The following is a 16,517-nucleotide window of genomic DNA, read 5'->3' as shown; positions in this document are numbered from 1 at the left end:
ACCCGAAGCCACGTGCTGCCGCAAGCTCCACGGCTGGGATGGCCAGCGCCTGCTGCCGAGGTGACCCGAAGGTGATTCCGGGGTGGGCGGGGCGCCTGAGCTCTCGCGAGATCTCTCCGAGGGGGCGCGGAGCTGGCGAAAAGGACGCGGCGGGCGGCGCTTCCCTGGCAGCTCGGCGTCCAGGCGGCGCAGCCAGACGAGCCCAGGTCTTCCTCTTCCGCTCCTCCGCCGGCCGCTGGAAGAAGAGAAGCCGGAGAAGTCGGCGGCCGCCCCGTAGCCGTGCGTCCTCCTCGCTCCCTCGCCTTCCCTCCGATTCAAGCCGGCCGTCCCAGGCTTCGCTCTGCCGAGCCCGCAGCCCACGCCGCGGCCGACATGAGCTTCTTGTTGTAAGTAGCTGGCTTTGTTCCGCCGCCCCCAGGGCTCCCAGGGCTCGGTGCTCACCGACCTCCCACGCCCTGCCTCCCGGTCCTCCGTGTGCTGCCCGGCCCTGCCTCCCTGTCCTCCTGGTGCTGTCAGGCCCTGTCTCTCGGTCGTCTGTGGGATGCGCGGCCCTGCCTCCCCGTCCTAGTGCTGTCGGGCCCTGCCTCCCTGTTGGTTCCTCCCCCCCCATATATGTATATGTATCTCTGTGTGTATGTGTGTGCGCGCGTGTGTGTATGTGCTTGCAAACTCACCTCCCACTCGTGTCTGCGTGTATTTGCACGCTTACCTCCCACTCTCCCGACTGACTTTCAAGGATTGCCAGGTCTCCCGGCTCTGTGTCAGCTGCCCATTGCTGTTTTCTGAGTCCAAACCATAGAAGATAGATTGTTCTTATCCCACTACCCCCGACCCCTTTAACATGTTAGGTCTTAGGGTTGAGAAATTGAGAGCCAAGTTCCATAGAGATAACTTGAAGACAGGGACTTCAAAACAGGGCTGTTTGAAGACCTGGATTCCCTGGTGACAGCCTGGGAACACCACCCACCTTCCACTCCCACTCCCGTTTTCTTGCAGTGCTTTCTTGATGTGTAGAGGTTATATTTTTTTCAGGTCTCCTCCGGATAGGATCTGGGTAATGGGCCAGGGTTAATTTAGGTCCACCGGGCTGTAGGCTAACACTGACTTTCGTGGTCATTGTTTCACATACCATTTATTTCAGACAAATAGGAGGGAAAGGTGGGGGTTGGGACAGAAAAATAGGACAGCAAGACTAGGGTTTGGAAGCAAGAGACAAACCTCAGGTCCCTGGGGTTACGCCTCCAGAGTAACTCTTTTGAAAGCTTTCTTATTACTCATCCAGGTGTTTAGAAAGCTGGTTTAACACAAAAATAAAAACAAGTCCTTCTAGGTTGTAATCCACCTCATACGCCCCTTTGTTGTTATGGGACAAACAGCGTTCAGCAGTTCCTTTCTGTTCAGATTTCCCTTTCCCGCTCCCGTAAGTTTTAGCCTTTGCACTGGCACCTGAATCTTGAGTATACCCTTATTTTCACCTGCTCATATATCGGAAATCATTTCTTCTTAGGGTGTTTAGGCAAAGCTGAATTGTCGTGGAAGGGCTCACCCTGGACAGATTTTTCTCCTAGGCACAGTCAGTGTCTGGCTTGTGTCAACCTGCCCGACATGTTTCAACTTGTAAATTTATTCTAGGGCTGATTCTGAGTTTGTCAGTAGGTGAGGGAAACTGGGTGGGTTGGACAGCAAGCGGTCGTTTCACGGTTTACCTTAATCAGTATACTCTCCTGTTAGTGTGATTTTGCACTGCCTATCCTCTGTTCTCAAGAGTGTAAGTGGGATGGTGGCTGCCGACAGGCTTGTCTCTTTTGGAACTTACGAGCTAAGGTGGTTACAGTATAGGAGGGCCGTATTTGACTAGAAATTGGTGATGGGGAAGGTTCTAGTGCTGCTTTGTGAATACAAATAAAATAGTGTCCTGTTTTTCTGTGGCTCAGTATTAGGTGCAGATACATGGAAGGTTAGTTCTTCCCCCCCCCATGAGTATTAGCTATATAAAACAATATTGCTGTAACTACAGTGATCATCTAGAGAGTTTGTGCTATTTAGTGAACAATTTTTTTTTTTGCAAGTTCACAAATAGAAGTTAATATATGCTCAGCATCTCATCTACTTGGGAAGTAGAAAAAGACAAGATCTCCTGTGTAAATGGGGGGTATGGAGACTGTGGGAGAAGATATAGAAGGGGAGTGAGGAGGAAGTGCGGGGAGCAGAGAAAATACATAGCTCAATGGAAACAACTAAAAAATTATATATGTATTCATACACATATATATACACACGCTCAACAGGTTTTGCCCATGGGTTTAACAGTCCCGAAAAGTTAATCTGTAGGGAGCCTGGCATGGTGGCACACACATTTAATCCTAGAATTTAGTAGGCAGAGTCGGGTGAATCTCTGTGTATTCGAAGTAAGCCTGGTTTACTTGGAGAGAGCCAGAGCAGCCTGTGAGATCCTGTCTAAAAACAAACAAGATTTAATCAACAATTTTTATTTATAGTTTCTTGAGTTTATTTATGAACCAACAGGGGAAGCAGAAAAAGAGAAAAATGAAGGAGTTACGTACAGCTATCCTTGTCTTGGGAAGGCTACTGTCAGTAGATAAAGCAGAGGAAATAGGACACTGAGAGATAGGGTTAGCACATGATGAGTCGGGTCTGAGAAGGAAAGCGCTGTTGGTTAAAAGCCCCACAACTTTCGCTGTGCCCTAGCCGAGTCATTTATTAAGATAGACAAGCTTCCTGTTCAGTAGGGTTTATGTTTCAGTCAGTGCCCGCAAGTGTTAGAGGTCAGGAATTACTTAGTGTGAAGGAAGAGCAGGAGTGCTGTGAAACAGAGAAGGTGGGGTAGGAGCTGGGGGTGGGAGCTGGGGCAGCCCAGGGCGATCCTGGTGGGTGCACAGGCGGTCTTCAGAGCGATTATGTAGCCTTTGTATGAATGCTCAGACTGAATTTTCCTTGCATTATGTGAAAAAGACTGGCCTGACGCTGTGTTGTGCTGCCCATTGACCTCTGCATGTCTGTATGGAAACCTAAGTTAGCTTTGTAGAATTCAAGTTCTCGACACTTCAGCTATGTGGGGAGTGTGGGTACTCCGTGGACGGTAGATGGCATACAGTGTAGCGAATTAGGTCGGTATGATAAATAACCAGGCTAGCTCAAGAATAACAGTTATATTTTAGTGGTTAAAGAGGGGAAACTCACACTATAAGAGCGGGAGGTCCGACTTCCAATCACCACACTTCCAGACACCGCGCAGAGAGAGCACGCACCTGAATCTCCCATTTTTCTTTCTGGGGTCCAGGTCGCCATGCCACAATTAGATGTGGTTGGTTGACAGTTTCCTCATCAACCCATCGTGAAGTCCCAAAACATAGGAAGCAATTTGTTCTAAGTAGGTTTCAAGAAAAAAGTTGGGTGCTACCTAGTAAAAGATGAGTAAGAGTTTTTCTGAGAAAGAAAGGGGCTATGGTGCGTTTTACTTGGGAAATAGGGAATTGCTTGTGAACTCTACATTTTGAAGGCTGTACAAGAAGCTGTAGAATTTTGGAGTGATCAGATGGGCTCTTAGGAATAGCCTGTTCCCTATTTTACTGAAGGGACAAAAATCACAATCACCAGGATTGCTGGCCCAGTTTTTGGAACACAGGTCTCTTTACTTAGTTTTTTTTCTCTTGATATTTTATCTATGTAAAGTGCAGTGAAATTTAGGAGGAAAGTGATTGTTGATAATAATCAAAAAGTGTATTGAATGTTCTTTGTTTCTGGCATTTTAAAATTCTTTTGAGAAATAATGAAAAAAGCGAGAGTATAATTTTCTAATGTAAGGCTTTTTGATGGAATTAAAACAAATGCTGTTAACTGTAGCAAAAGATGGGTTAGGGATGTGGAGGAATATAGATCACGTCTGCTTCTATGTAGGAGAAACAAAAACGGTTCAGGAATGTAAGGGAGAAAGAAAGAAAATATATCTTAATGACTATGCTGAGTGCCTTCCATTTTTCTTTTTTCTTTTTAATTGTTCTCATATCTGATAGCTTTTTTTTTTTTAAAAAAGATTTATTTACTTATTATGTATAGTGTTCTGACTGCATGTATCCCTCCAGGCCAGAAGAGGGCGCCAGATCTCACTACGGTTGGTTGTGAGCTACCATGTGGTTGCTGGGAATTGAACTTGGACCTCTGGAAGAGCAGCCAGTGCTCTTATCTGCTGAGTCATCTCTCCAGCTCCCCCTTCCATTTTTCTTTTGCAGAAGCAAAAATGTAGGAAAAGAAACCGGTATTTTATCTGAGTTCATGTGTCTTTCTCCTTTCTTCTTGTCCTTTTTTCTGTGTCCCCCCCATCCTTATTTACTGTTTTTAAACAAATGATTGAGCTGATTTTAGTGCTTTACAGTTTTCATCTATAACAGAAGTTAATTAATAGTAAAACTGTAGGTTGGTGAATGTTTACTGTGAGCCAGAGTGTTTTGCTTGTATTTATGTGTGTGACCATGTGCATGCAGTGCCTGTGGAGGCCAGAAGAGGGCCGTGGAGCTGAGGAAACTGGAGTACGGCATGGTTACTGTGACCCAAACCTGGGTCCTCTGGGAGTGCACTTAGCTGCTAAGCCATTTCTCTAGCCTGGGTACCCAGTGCTTTAAAAACCTTAGTTAAATAACTAGCAGGAACCTTAGTTTTTAGGTAGGGAAACTGGCACAGGAAAGTCATGTAGCTGATAAAGGTATAGCTATTTGAGTCCTGGAAGTCTGGATCTAGGCTTATGATCTTATGCTGTGTTGTCTGTGATTAATACAACCTCGTGCTTATATTTTGCATATCCACCCTCCCACACTTTGGTGCTAGCTAGGGCTCCTACTGACTAGGAGGGCGTCTAACTGCAGCCTAAATCCTCAGCCCATATATATGAGTATTTTTCTAAGTCAGGTCTGTTTTTCAGAATAGTCTGTGTTAGCAGGCACTGTGCTTGTACTGGTAGGATCCTTTTCAATGGTTTTGCCGCTAACACAACAGAGAAAGACAAGGGAGAAAATTTTAAACCTAATATTATAACTTATTCTTATATTAGTTTACTAGAGATATTACAAAATACAATTAAGAAAAGAAAGAAAGTAATTCCTGGTGGGCATGCTGATCCATGTTTGTAATCTCCAGGAAACAGGAGGACTGTCAGTTGAAGGCCAGCCTGTAGTGCATCGTAAGAGCCTTCAGGAAGCCAGAGAATATAATTTACAACTAGAGCTTCACAGATAGCCATAGGTCATATTTTTGAGTATAACTTTGCAAATGTTTTCTATTACATTATACAAATTGATAATTTATCACAGATAAACAAACGGATCCTTCCCATGCATAGACCAGGTTATTCATGTGTTATTTTCTTAGTGACGGTGCATAGACTTTTGGGCGAATGAAATGACTCATCTGGCTAAAGGGCTTGCATGCAGGCCTGATGTCCAGAGTTTGACAAGGACCTTTTTGAGGCTAAGTCTACTACTAAGGGTTCCAATAGCATGAAGTAACATCATCCTGGGAAGCAACCCTTTAACATACTGACCTTTCAAGGGATACAGTCTATGTTCAACGTGTAGCACAAAGAACATAAGACTTTCTATAATATCTTCAATTTGATAGTAAGGTGTGAAATCATAGAAAATTATAAACTTTTAGAACTCTAAAAATCATTATAACAATAGTTACAAATAGCTGTAAAATAATTTCATTTGCTGAATTGTTTAATATATTATTTTAGCCAGGCATGGTGGTACAAGTCTTTAATACCAGCAGTTATATGAGGCAGAGGCAGGTGGAGCTCTTAAATTTAAGGGCAGTCTGGTTTACAGAAAGTTCGAGGACAGCCAGTGGTGTAGGAGGCCTTTCTGTATTTGTGTTGCTTTCGTTGGTTATTAAAGAAACTGCCTTGGCCTAGTTGATAGGGCGGAACTCAGGTAGGCAGGGAAGACAGAGCAGAATTCTGGGAGGAAGAAAGCAGAGACAGGCAGACACCATGAACCTCCGGCCTGAGATGATCGTAGGTTAAAATCTTGCCACTAAGCCACAGTCATGTGGTGATACACAGATTTAATAGAAATGGGTTAATCAAGATGTGAGAGTTAGCCAATAAGAGGCTAGAGATAATGGGCCAAGCAGTAATTTAATTAATACAATTTCTGTGTGATTATTTTGGGGGTTAAGCTAGCCGGGCGGTGGAACGAGGGTGGAACGTGGAGGCTAGCTCCTGCTACAAGCCAGGGCTACACAAAGAAACATTGTCTCAAAAACAAAATAGTTTTTTAAGACCAGCTAATGGAGGTGCATACCTTTAATCATAACACCCAGGCAACAGAGGCAGGTGGATCTCTGTGAATTGACAGCCAGCCTGGTCAAGTTCCAGGACAGCAAGGGCTACACAGAGAAGCCCTATCTGGAAAAACCGAAAAAAATAAAATAAAATAAAAATAAAAAAAAGTTTTCGGTCTTCAGAAAGACTTCAACAAATCGCACAGAGTTTTCATGTCATGTGTTCCTCATCTAGAGATGAGGAACCTTAACATCTCAAAGTAACACACACACACGCACACGCGTACACATGCACAGTTCTGTCAGAAGTATTCTGTCATCCCCCCTGTAGTGTTAGAGATGGAACCCAGTGTTTGCTTAAGGTGTTCAACTGTCAGCCCCACAGTTTTCTAACTAAAGTATTTCTTTATTCTTCTTTCATGACCTTTACCCTTGAGTGTTGAGGTTCATTTTTGTAGAATGTTCTTTATACTTTTTCTGATGTTTCCTGTGCACATAGGTTATATATATGAGGCAGAAGTGGTATATGTTGTTCTTTTTTAAATGGCATCAGATCATGTGGACATGGTGTATTTGTCTGTTACTGGTGTACCATGATGTGTGTTGCCCTTCCCCCACTCCCCACCCCTCAGGTTTCTCTGTGTGGTGCATGAGAATTACCTGTATTCTGTCAATCATGTATTTTAATAAAACGCTGATTGGCCAGGCAGGAAGTATAGGCGGGTCAACCAGACAGGAAGTAGAGGCGGGGCAATGAGAATAGGATAAGGCTAGGGAGGAGAAAGCTCCCTCAACCACTCCTGCGCAGACCACTGAAGAGGCAACATGTAAGCTGTCACACTGGAAAAGGTACTGAGCCATTTTGTGCTAACGTAGATAAGAATAATGGGGTAACATAAGTTATAAGAGCTAATAAGTAGCCTGACCTAATGGGCCAGTCAGCTTTATAACCTATAGAGATCTCTGTGTGATTGATTTTCTGGGGCTTGCCGGTTGTGGGGTACCCGGGCGGGACAGAAACCCCAACAAGCCGGCCCCTCATGTTACATCTGTGTATATCTGGTTGTCCTGGAACTCACTCTGTAGACCAGGCTGGCTTTGAACTCAGAGATCTGCCTGTCTCTACCTCTTGAGTGCTGGGATTAAAGATGTGTCCACCACTGCCTGGTTCTTCAGTTAGTTAGGATCTGAAATTATTATTACTAACTTTGGTGCTCAAATTGTCCCAGCTTTGGGTAGTGAAAACCTTATTTATGCTTGTTCCTGTGTCCTTTCTCTTATGTTCATCTCTGTTTTTGTCATGCTTACTGACATAAGATGTTCCAGGGTTATCTTATAGTTTCTGTGCCTCAGTCTTGGATCTGGCTGTTTCCCTGAGAGCTTTGTTTCTACTAGTGGAGAATAGTATTTAGAAAGCAATATAGGTGGCATATACACCTACTGCTACAGATGTTTTTTGCTATTGCTAAGCCGTTTGGCTGGACTCTGCTAGAAAACATATACACATACAAATGCATGTCCATTATAAAGAAAAGTGTCTGTCTGCATATATTAGATGAGTTTGCACCATTCCAGCCTGTAACATAGTTCATTCTAGCCTCCCCTAGTCTCCACATTTTTTATCCATGAAAAACCTGATTCCCAGTTGACCTCATTTACTTATTTGCTACATAGTGGCTTTTTTTTTATGACCCATCTTGGTTGTCTCTCTTGTGTCCTGGGCTCTGGCTGTTGTGGAGGTTATTGCCCCAGCTCCTGTTGTAGCATTGGGGGCGCCTGTGGTAGACCTCTTAAGAATGAGTACAGTGTGAGACTCCATATGTGTAGTACTTGTGCAGCTAGGGGATTCATTCATTTTTTTTCTTTTCTATGGATCTTGTGTTTAGGACCAATACTCCAGAAATATTGGGGGAACTAGAGATACTGAGTTTATGGAAAGTTTTACTCCATAAATTATAGTTACATGAAACAGTGATATGAATATCACAGCATTATTATGACTGCTAGAGGCTGTTATTTTTATAAAAATTTTGGCATTTCTGATAATTATAGGTAATTTCTGTGCTTTTATTATGATATGTATTAGTGGTACTCTGGTTTTTCTGAGGTTAGAAACTAAAAGCAAGAATTTGAAGGAAAATAAATGTCTGGCATTATTATTTGGATAATCTCATGGCTAAATAGCCTTATTACTAGTTTTTGTTTGATTTAATTTTTTAATGAGATAGTGTTTTGTTTTATAGTTCAGGGACTGGGAGCTTACTATGAAGCCTAAGTTAGCTTCAAACTCATCATTCTGCCTTAGCCCCTAGAGTGCTAGGGTTACACATATATCCTACCTCACTCAGCTTTTTTATTGCTTAAAAATTTTGTGAAAAAGATTTACTGTGTATGTGAGTATTTTATAAGTATGTAGGTGCACCTTGTATGTGCAGTTACCATGGAAGTCAGAAGAGGGCATCAGATCCTTTGGCACTGGAGTTACTGATGGTTGTGAGCTCCCTGATGTGGATGTTGGGAATCAACCTTGAGCTTTGTGGAGAGAGTACATATTTTTAGCACTGAGGAGCCAAATTTCCACCTCTTTTTATTGCTGTTTTTAATGGGAAGGTTAAATATTGTCTTATTGCTGTGTGTTGTATTTTCTGTCCAAGTTCTTTTTCTCAGTTTTAAACTATATTGGAGTTGCCCCGTGGTTGTAGTGTTTGGAGATTATTTTTATGTTTATATTCTTTGTGGAAGTGGAGTATCAATGTAGAGCCATAACAGTATAAACAAAGAATGAGTAAATAGAAACAGTAGGGGTAAAAGTGCTTAAAGACACATTTTTCTGGTATATTACTGTTTTACTTTAGGTAAGAAACTATCAGCCAGGCATACACCTCTAATCATAGCTTCTCAGGAGGCTGAGGAAAGATAATGACTTGAACCCAGGAGTCTGTCACAAGCCTGAGCAACATATAAGATCCAGTCATAAAAATACAGACAATAACAACAGTAAAACCACTCAGCTTTGGCTGATAAATCCTCTTTAGGAGTCCTGAACAGTAAGTCAGAGATCCAAGCAACAGACCTTAAAACAGTGTTCAAAATGTGTAGTTTCCCATTCACTGACTCAAAAGTGCTATTTCTAAGAGTCTAGAATAAGACAATCAGTTGAAATTTTGGCAGAGAAGAGATAGTGGGAATGGAATTAGACTTGTGTGTAAAGATTATAACAACAGGGGGCTGGAGAGTTGGCTCAACGGTTCAGAGCACTGACTGCTCTTCCAGAGGTCCTAAGTTCAATTCCCAGCAACTACATGGTGGCTCACAGCCATCTGTGATGAGATCTGGTGCCCTCTTCTGGCCAGCAAGGAGACAGACAGAACAATGTATATATAATAAATAAATCTTAAAAAGACTATAGCAACAGGAAGTTTTTAAACAAAGAACTATTTCAGTTAAATGTAATGCACAGGCAAAGTTCTATAAAGAACACGAGGTTCTTGGTTCTATGTCTACTATTGGAGCCTCGGCCACAAGAAAGGTAACCGAAGCAGGTCAGAAATTGTGCTGTGTAGTAAGTAAACAAGTAAATGAGGACAACTGGGAAAGTAAAGAATAGGAAAGGTTAGAATGAACCCTGTGTTAGAAGCTTGACTGGTGCAAACTCATTTAACTCACAACCATCTATAATGAGATCTGGTGCCCTTATCTGGCCTGAAGGCATGCTTGCAGGCAGAATACTGGCTACACAATAAATAAATCTTAAAAAGAAAAAAGAAGTTTAAAATTGCAGCATGGTACATGGATAAATGTAGCAAGCTTTCTTGTCGGACTGTCTTAGGACCACCAGCATACAAATAATGACCTGGAGACTTATTGTTAATTTTGAAAACTTGACCTTAGCTTAGTCTTTTTCCTTAGTAGTTCTTATAATTTACCCATATTTTTTAAAATCTCTGTTCGGCCACATGGCTTGGTTATGTCTGACTTGCTTCAGGTCTGCTTGTGTCTGCTGGCAAAATTGTACCTCGATTCTTGCTCCCAGTTCCTCTTTCTCTGTCTGGAAGTCCTGCCTATGTTCATGTATTAACCAGCAAGAGCTGTGAAGTGTACTTTTGTGCAAGGACTGTTTGTATTGGGTATCAGGAACTTAAGTTGCTTGTTTCTAGTGTTGCCACTATTGCTGATCAACTCTAGCATTATTTTTGCCTATTTGTTTGTTTTCTGAGATGGGCTCTCATGATTAACTCTGGTTGTTCTTGTTTTTGCTATGTAGATAGGCTATCCTCAAATTCACAGAGATCCACCTGCCTCTGCCTCCTCAGTGCTTCCTCTACCACCTCATCATGTCTGGCTAGTATCCCTTTTTTTGTTTTTCTTTTTAATAGGAAAAGGAGGGAGCTAGAATTCTGTGGTTTACCTGTTTTTTTTGTAGTTCACATGATCTTTTCAGTTAGAAACTGGAATGGGCTCAGAGTGCTTGGCAGTACTCTTCAGCAGAGATATCTAAAGATGGTCCTTGATTATCACTCCAGCTCACCATACCCTTTCTACCATGTCTTTGCTGCTTTGCAGTACTCTGCCATTTTACTTGCATCTCCTACAGCTTGCATTTGTCCGGAGTTGCCTGTCTTTTTGAATGCCATTCTTGTTCTTCTGGCTGGGTTACTGACTGCTTCCTCACCACTACCATTCCTTTAGTTCAGTATCTAACTCTTACCCCTGGCCTATGCATTCACAGTTCACTAGATGATATTTCAGTGTTCTTTGCAGTCTTTTAAAATTTATTCTTTAAACTTTAATTTTATGTGTATGATTGTGCCTGCATGTGTGCTAGTATACCACTTTGCATGCCTGGGGAGGCTAGAATAGAGCATCCAATCCCCTGAAACTGGAGTTACAGATGAGTATGAACCACTATGTGGATGCTGGGAGTCAAACCTAGGTCTTCTGGAAGAGCAGCCAGTATGCATAACCAATGACCTATCTCTCCAGCCCCTTCCTTGACATTTAAACTGTTACTGTTAGAGTCACTCCAATTCTGTAGTTTTATGTTGGGGTTTTATTTATGCAGCTGAAATATTAGTTTAAAACATGAGACCTCACTATATATGTGTGCTATATACATGTATGTTAAATGCTATGTTACTTTCTCTCTTGGTTAGTTCTCTTTGTATAATCTAAAAATAGAAATCCTATCACACCATATTTACTGTTTCTGTCATCCCTCCATTCCCTACTTTCTCCTTCCCTCTCTTTTCCCCTTGCTTGCTTATTTATTTATCCGTTTATCTGTCTGTCTGTCAGTCTGAGACAGGGTCTCACTCTGGCTCACCTGAAACTACGTAGACCAGGCTGGTCTCAGACTCACAGAGATCTACCACCACTCCCAGCCTCTTTGTTTTTGAGGTGAAGTCTCCTGGATCCCAGACTGACTTTGAACCTGCTACATAGCAAGAGGCTGGCCTTTTGCTTCCCCTCCCAAATTTTGGGATTACAAGCCATTGCAATACTTTTTTACTCCTCCAGCTCTCTAACCTCTGGCAACTATAGTCTGTTCTGCCGATGTATTTGCCTATTTTGGACATTTCTTGTAGACGGAGTCATCCAAAATGCAATACCAAATATTTTGTGTCTTGTAGGTAAGTTTTTTTCATTTTGCACAATATTTTTAAGATTTATCATTTGTAATATGTATTCAGTACATTATTCTTTATTGTTAAATATTGTTATGTGGGTGACCTACTTTTATTTTCCATTTATCAATTGATTTATATTTGTTATTCTGCTAGTTTGTCTATTATGAATAATGCTGCTATGGATATTTGTTCACACTTTTAATGTGAACATATATGGTCAGTTCTCTTGGGAAAGACCCACTCTTCCCTACCCCAGCTATGATTGCTGATCATTTATTGTCATTAGTTGCCAAAATGTCATGTGTTTGGAATCATAGTGTATCAGACCAGAGTATTTCACACATACATATATATGTAGTTGGTAAATATTTGTCTGCTAGTCTGTAGCTTCTCCATTTTCTCTATGTTGTCTTACACAGTACAGATATTAACTTTTATAATTTAACTTGTCAGTTTCTTTTGTGATGACTTTGCATCTTGGTAGATTCAAGAGTCCAGAGATTTTTCTCCTATTTTTTTTTTCTAGAAGTCTTTTTCCCCCCCAGACAAGGTTTCCCTGTGTAGCCCTAGCTATCCTGGAATTCATTCTGTATTCCAGGCTGGCCTCAGTCTCAAAGAGATCTGACTGTCTCTGCCTGCTGAGTGCTGGGATTAAAGGTGTGCACCAACTCCACCCAGCTAGAAGTCTTACGGTATTGTGTTCCACATTAAATCTGTGATCCAACTCAAATTACTTTTTTAGTAAGGTGTTGAATTTGTTTAGATTTATGTTTTACATACGGAGTTCTCATTGTTTTAACACCATTTCCTGAAAAGATCATTCTTCCTTCATTGAGTTTTATTTCCTCATTTGTCAAAAATCAGTTGTCTGTATTTATGTCAACTTAGTGCCTTTAAAAGTAGCTTTATTTATGTATAATCACATACTTCACAAATCACTTATTTATAGCATAATTTGGTATATTGGTATTTTCTCCAGGTTGTGCAATTGTAACCATTATCAACCTTTTAAAACCTGGTTTTCCCCCTTCCCCACCACTGATTATTGACAACATTTATTGACTTGACAGAATGTTAAAGGAGAGTTTAATCCTTCTGTACTTTCAGCATAGCCAAGTTAGGAAGCAGTTTGGTGATTTGTTACAAAGCACTCTCTTTTAATAATTGCCTTTTTCATGAAGGTGATAGTATCCTTGTTATTCCTGAAGACATTGGGTATATTTAGTGCATGTGCACATACTGGTGGATGCACCTGTGTGTGGAAACCAGAGGTTGACTTTGGGTGTCTTCCTTACAATGTCGCTCAGTTTCTTTAGTTATTAAATTGTTTTTTTTTGTTTTTCGAAGCAGGGTTTCTTTGTATATATAGCTTTGAAGCCTGTACTGGAACTAGCACTTGTAGACCAGGCTAGCCTCGCTCACAGAGATCTGCCGGGATTTAAGGTGTGCGCCACCACCCGGCTACTTATTAAGTTGTAATTTTTTCTTGGTATTGGTTTCTTGAGTAGTTGATGTTGTGGAGGTTGTTTGCTTATTTGTGTTTGGTAATTTTTATGGTTTTCTTTTTAGTGAATTACAGTCTTTGATTATAGGAGCTTTCTTTTGACAATAGTAGGAGAATGATCAAATACCTCACTGTGTATTTGTGCGTGTGCATGTACACCAATAGATGTTTGCTTGATTGATTGTGTACCCTTATCTGTTGGGCAGGTGGTAATCTCCAAACTCAACTCTGCTCTGAGTCTTAGCCTATTACTACACACTTGTTGCCCCTTCCTTGCTTCTCAGGAAAAGACCAGCAGAGGAGTCCAATTGCGTAGAGCCGGTTCATTTCCCATACAATCTACTGAAAACCCTACAGGGCCTCTCTCCTATAATTCAGATTTTTAGTCATAGCAGCCTCCATAAGACTCAAGATTCCCTGTTACTTTAGATCACTGAAGTATTTCTGTGTGTATGTTTGGGTACATATATGCATGTGTATGTGTTTGTGTGTGTGTTCGAGCACATATTAGTTGGGGCATAAATGTGTGGAAACTAGAGGTTGTTGACTTTGGGTGACTTCTCAGTCATGTTTTTCTGACTGGTTCTTATGGAATCTGGAGCTGACAGGGGTGTTCTTGTCTCCTAAGCCTAGAATTATAGGTGTGCAATACCATCTCCCCCCCCCCCCCACTTTTTTTTTTTGAGACAGTTTCTGTGTGTAGTCCTGACTGTTCTGAGTCTCACTATGTAGATCAGGCTGGCCTCAAAACTCACAGAGGCCTATCTTTGCCTCTGGAGTGCTTGAATTAAAGGCATGTGCCACCACTGCCTAGCTATTCTTCTTTCTTTCTTTCTGTCTGTCTGTCTGTGTGTCTGTCTATCTATCTATCTATCCATCTATGTGGGAACTGAGCATTGAACTTAGGTCCTTAAGTTTGCATAGCAAACACTTTACAATTGAACTGTTTCTCTAGCCCTAAGCTCATCAGCTTTTTAATCTCATCAGAATTCTTCAATTTCTGATCTGTTGAAAGTGTTCTTTCTTGTTTTCTGGCTACATGAGTTTCCTAACCTTTTCCAACTGTAACAATAATAGCAATATTACTTATAAAAAATAAAATTTTTAGCCAAAATATAAACAGATATGTTTGTATACATTGCTGTCCCTTTTAAGTCAAGATGATCATTTGTAAAAAGGTATTTGTTTTATGTGTGCTTGAGTCTATGTATGTGCACCATGTTCATGCAGAAACTCAAATAAGTTAGAAGTGGTGTTGAATCCTCTGCAACTAGAATTCTAGATGGTCTGAGTTGTGGTGTGGGTGCTCAGAATTGAATTCTGTCCTTTGCAAGAGCAGCAAGTGCTCTCTCTAAACTGCTGATCCATCTGTTCAGCCCCAAGATGATCTTTTTGATGTTAGCCTTTATCTTTGAGCTTTCTTCCTAGAATATGTTCATTTTGAAATCTTCAGACACTTATGAGCCTTTTAAGAAGCATAAATTTCTTTGCAAATTTTAAGGAGAAATCGATCTTTACAGGAGGATTTCACTAGTCACTGTTACTACTATTGGGCCAGATTTTAAATTTTTTTACTGGCAGAGTATGGTGTTCAGTACTTCCATGTTAGATATGTGTGAAGAAAGGAAACATAACTAGGTATTTAGAAGATTGCTTTTTTGTTGTTGTTGTATTTTCCAGGCAGGGTTTGTCTGTAGCCCTGGCTGTCTGAAAACTCACTTTATAGATCAGGCTGGTCTTCCTGCCTCCTGAGTGCTGGGCTTAAAGGTGTGTGCCAATGTACCCAGTAAAGATTGCTTTTAAAATACACCTTTTATATTTTTTATTGTAAGTTAACTTTGTATTAATTCTTGAATGGCTCTACTGAAGTATGATATGAAATTGCAAGATATAATCGTGCAGAAAATGAGGAAAAGGCATTAAGTAGTGTGCAGAAGTAAGAAAATGGATTTTATTAACTTATTTTAGTGCTCTGGATTGAACACAGGACCTTCCTTGTTCATGTTAAACACGTGCTCTACTGTTGAACTATTCCTTTGATCCCCAAAATTGACTTTAAACTGGGCTCTTTATTTTACAACTTTTGTAATCTTGGGCAAATTGAACATTTTAAGACTAAAATTTATATTACAAAATAAGAAATTAGCACTATGGCAGAGTTCATTTGTAACAGCTGAATGAACAATTACATGTAAAATATTTTTGAGCATGAAGCATGTTGGAGATATTAGTTAATAAGTTAATATCAATCTTCATTACTACACTGTTAGGAGTTCTAAGCCTGAAGCTGAGTGGAACTGTCAACCAACAAGTTATTTATGCAGTTCCTTATCTCTGGTAGTAGACTTAGACCTGAAGAAGAAATACTGAAATGAATGCCGCCAGTTTTGTACTTAGAATGGAGCAAAGAAAACCAGTATAAATGGTGTACTTCCCAGGTGGTTCAGTAGTAAGGCAAGCCTTGTTTTGGTACTGTATAGATGAGGAAGCTAAAACAGTAATGCTAAGTAACTTCAAGATGATAGACTGTTATTGAATCCTAGTTCTTCCATTTAAAAGTCTGTGTGGTCAGAGTAAATCACTTCACCTTGAAGGAATGGGACTATTGATACAAATTGATGATAGTTAATTGGTTTCTGATTTTCAATAAACTAGCATATTCTTCAATGTCAAAATATTCAGGTATCTTTTTATTTCCTGCTGTTGCTCCTGGTTTGATTTCTCTCATGTCTTCAGCCTTAAGATTCTCCAGTCCATTTTAGAAACTATAACCTTGTCATTTGCCAATAGATGTTAAAATGAATGGTTTTGATAGCATTAAATGGCTTACAGGAAACAAAATGGGTATTCCTTTGAGACCCAATATATTCTTTATGGTCTCGAACAGGAAGCAAATGATGTTGAAACTTAAAACAGGCAAATCACAAGGGATAATTGTATCTTATAAAGGGTAAGAACTGTGTCTAGGATGGCGTATTCTAGACTGCACTGACTTGCTCTGCAAGTTGATTTGTTTTTGGATAGGATAAGGAGGGCGGGAAAACTAATCCTGAATATCTTAGGTGTTTATTTGGAAAGTTATAGCCTCA

At 40.7% G+C, this 16,517-nt stretch overlaps 1 protein-coding gene across 2 annotated transcripts in view; it reads left to right on the top strand.

The window, feature by feature from the left end:
- Positions 1 to 152: 152 nt before the first annotated feature.
- Mob1b (MOB kinase activator 1B) overlaps positions 153 to 16,517 on the top strand; it is a 43,205-nt gene continuing 26,840 nt past the window's right edge. The window contains exon 1 of one of the 2 annotated variants that reach the window (XM_048424992.3): positions 153 to 386. In XM_048424992.3, coding sequence (XP_048280949.1) covers positions 373 to 386 — 14 coding nt within the window. In that variant the 5' untranslated portion in view covers positions 153 to 372. Of the gene's footprint in view, positions 387 to 11,814; positions 11,928 to 16,517 lie in introns of those variants that run through there. The other variant, XM_048424976.3, reaches the window with a different exon arrangement.

The sequence above is a fragment of the Myodes glareolus genome, chromosome 8 (genome assembly GCF_982192425.1).
Source record: "Myodes glareolus chromosome 8, mMyoGla1.1, whole genome shotgun sequence".
Taxonomy (NCBI): domain Eukaryota; kingdom Metazoa; phylum Chordata; class Mammalia; order Rodentia; family Cricetidae; genus Myodes; species Myodes glareolus.
This window is presented reverse-complemented; position numbering and strand designations above follow the sequence as displayed.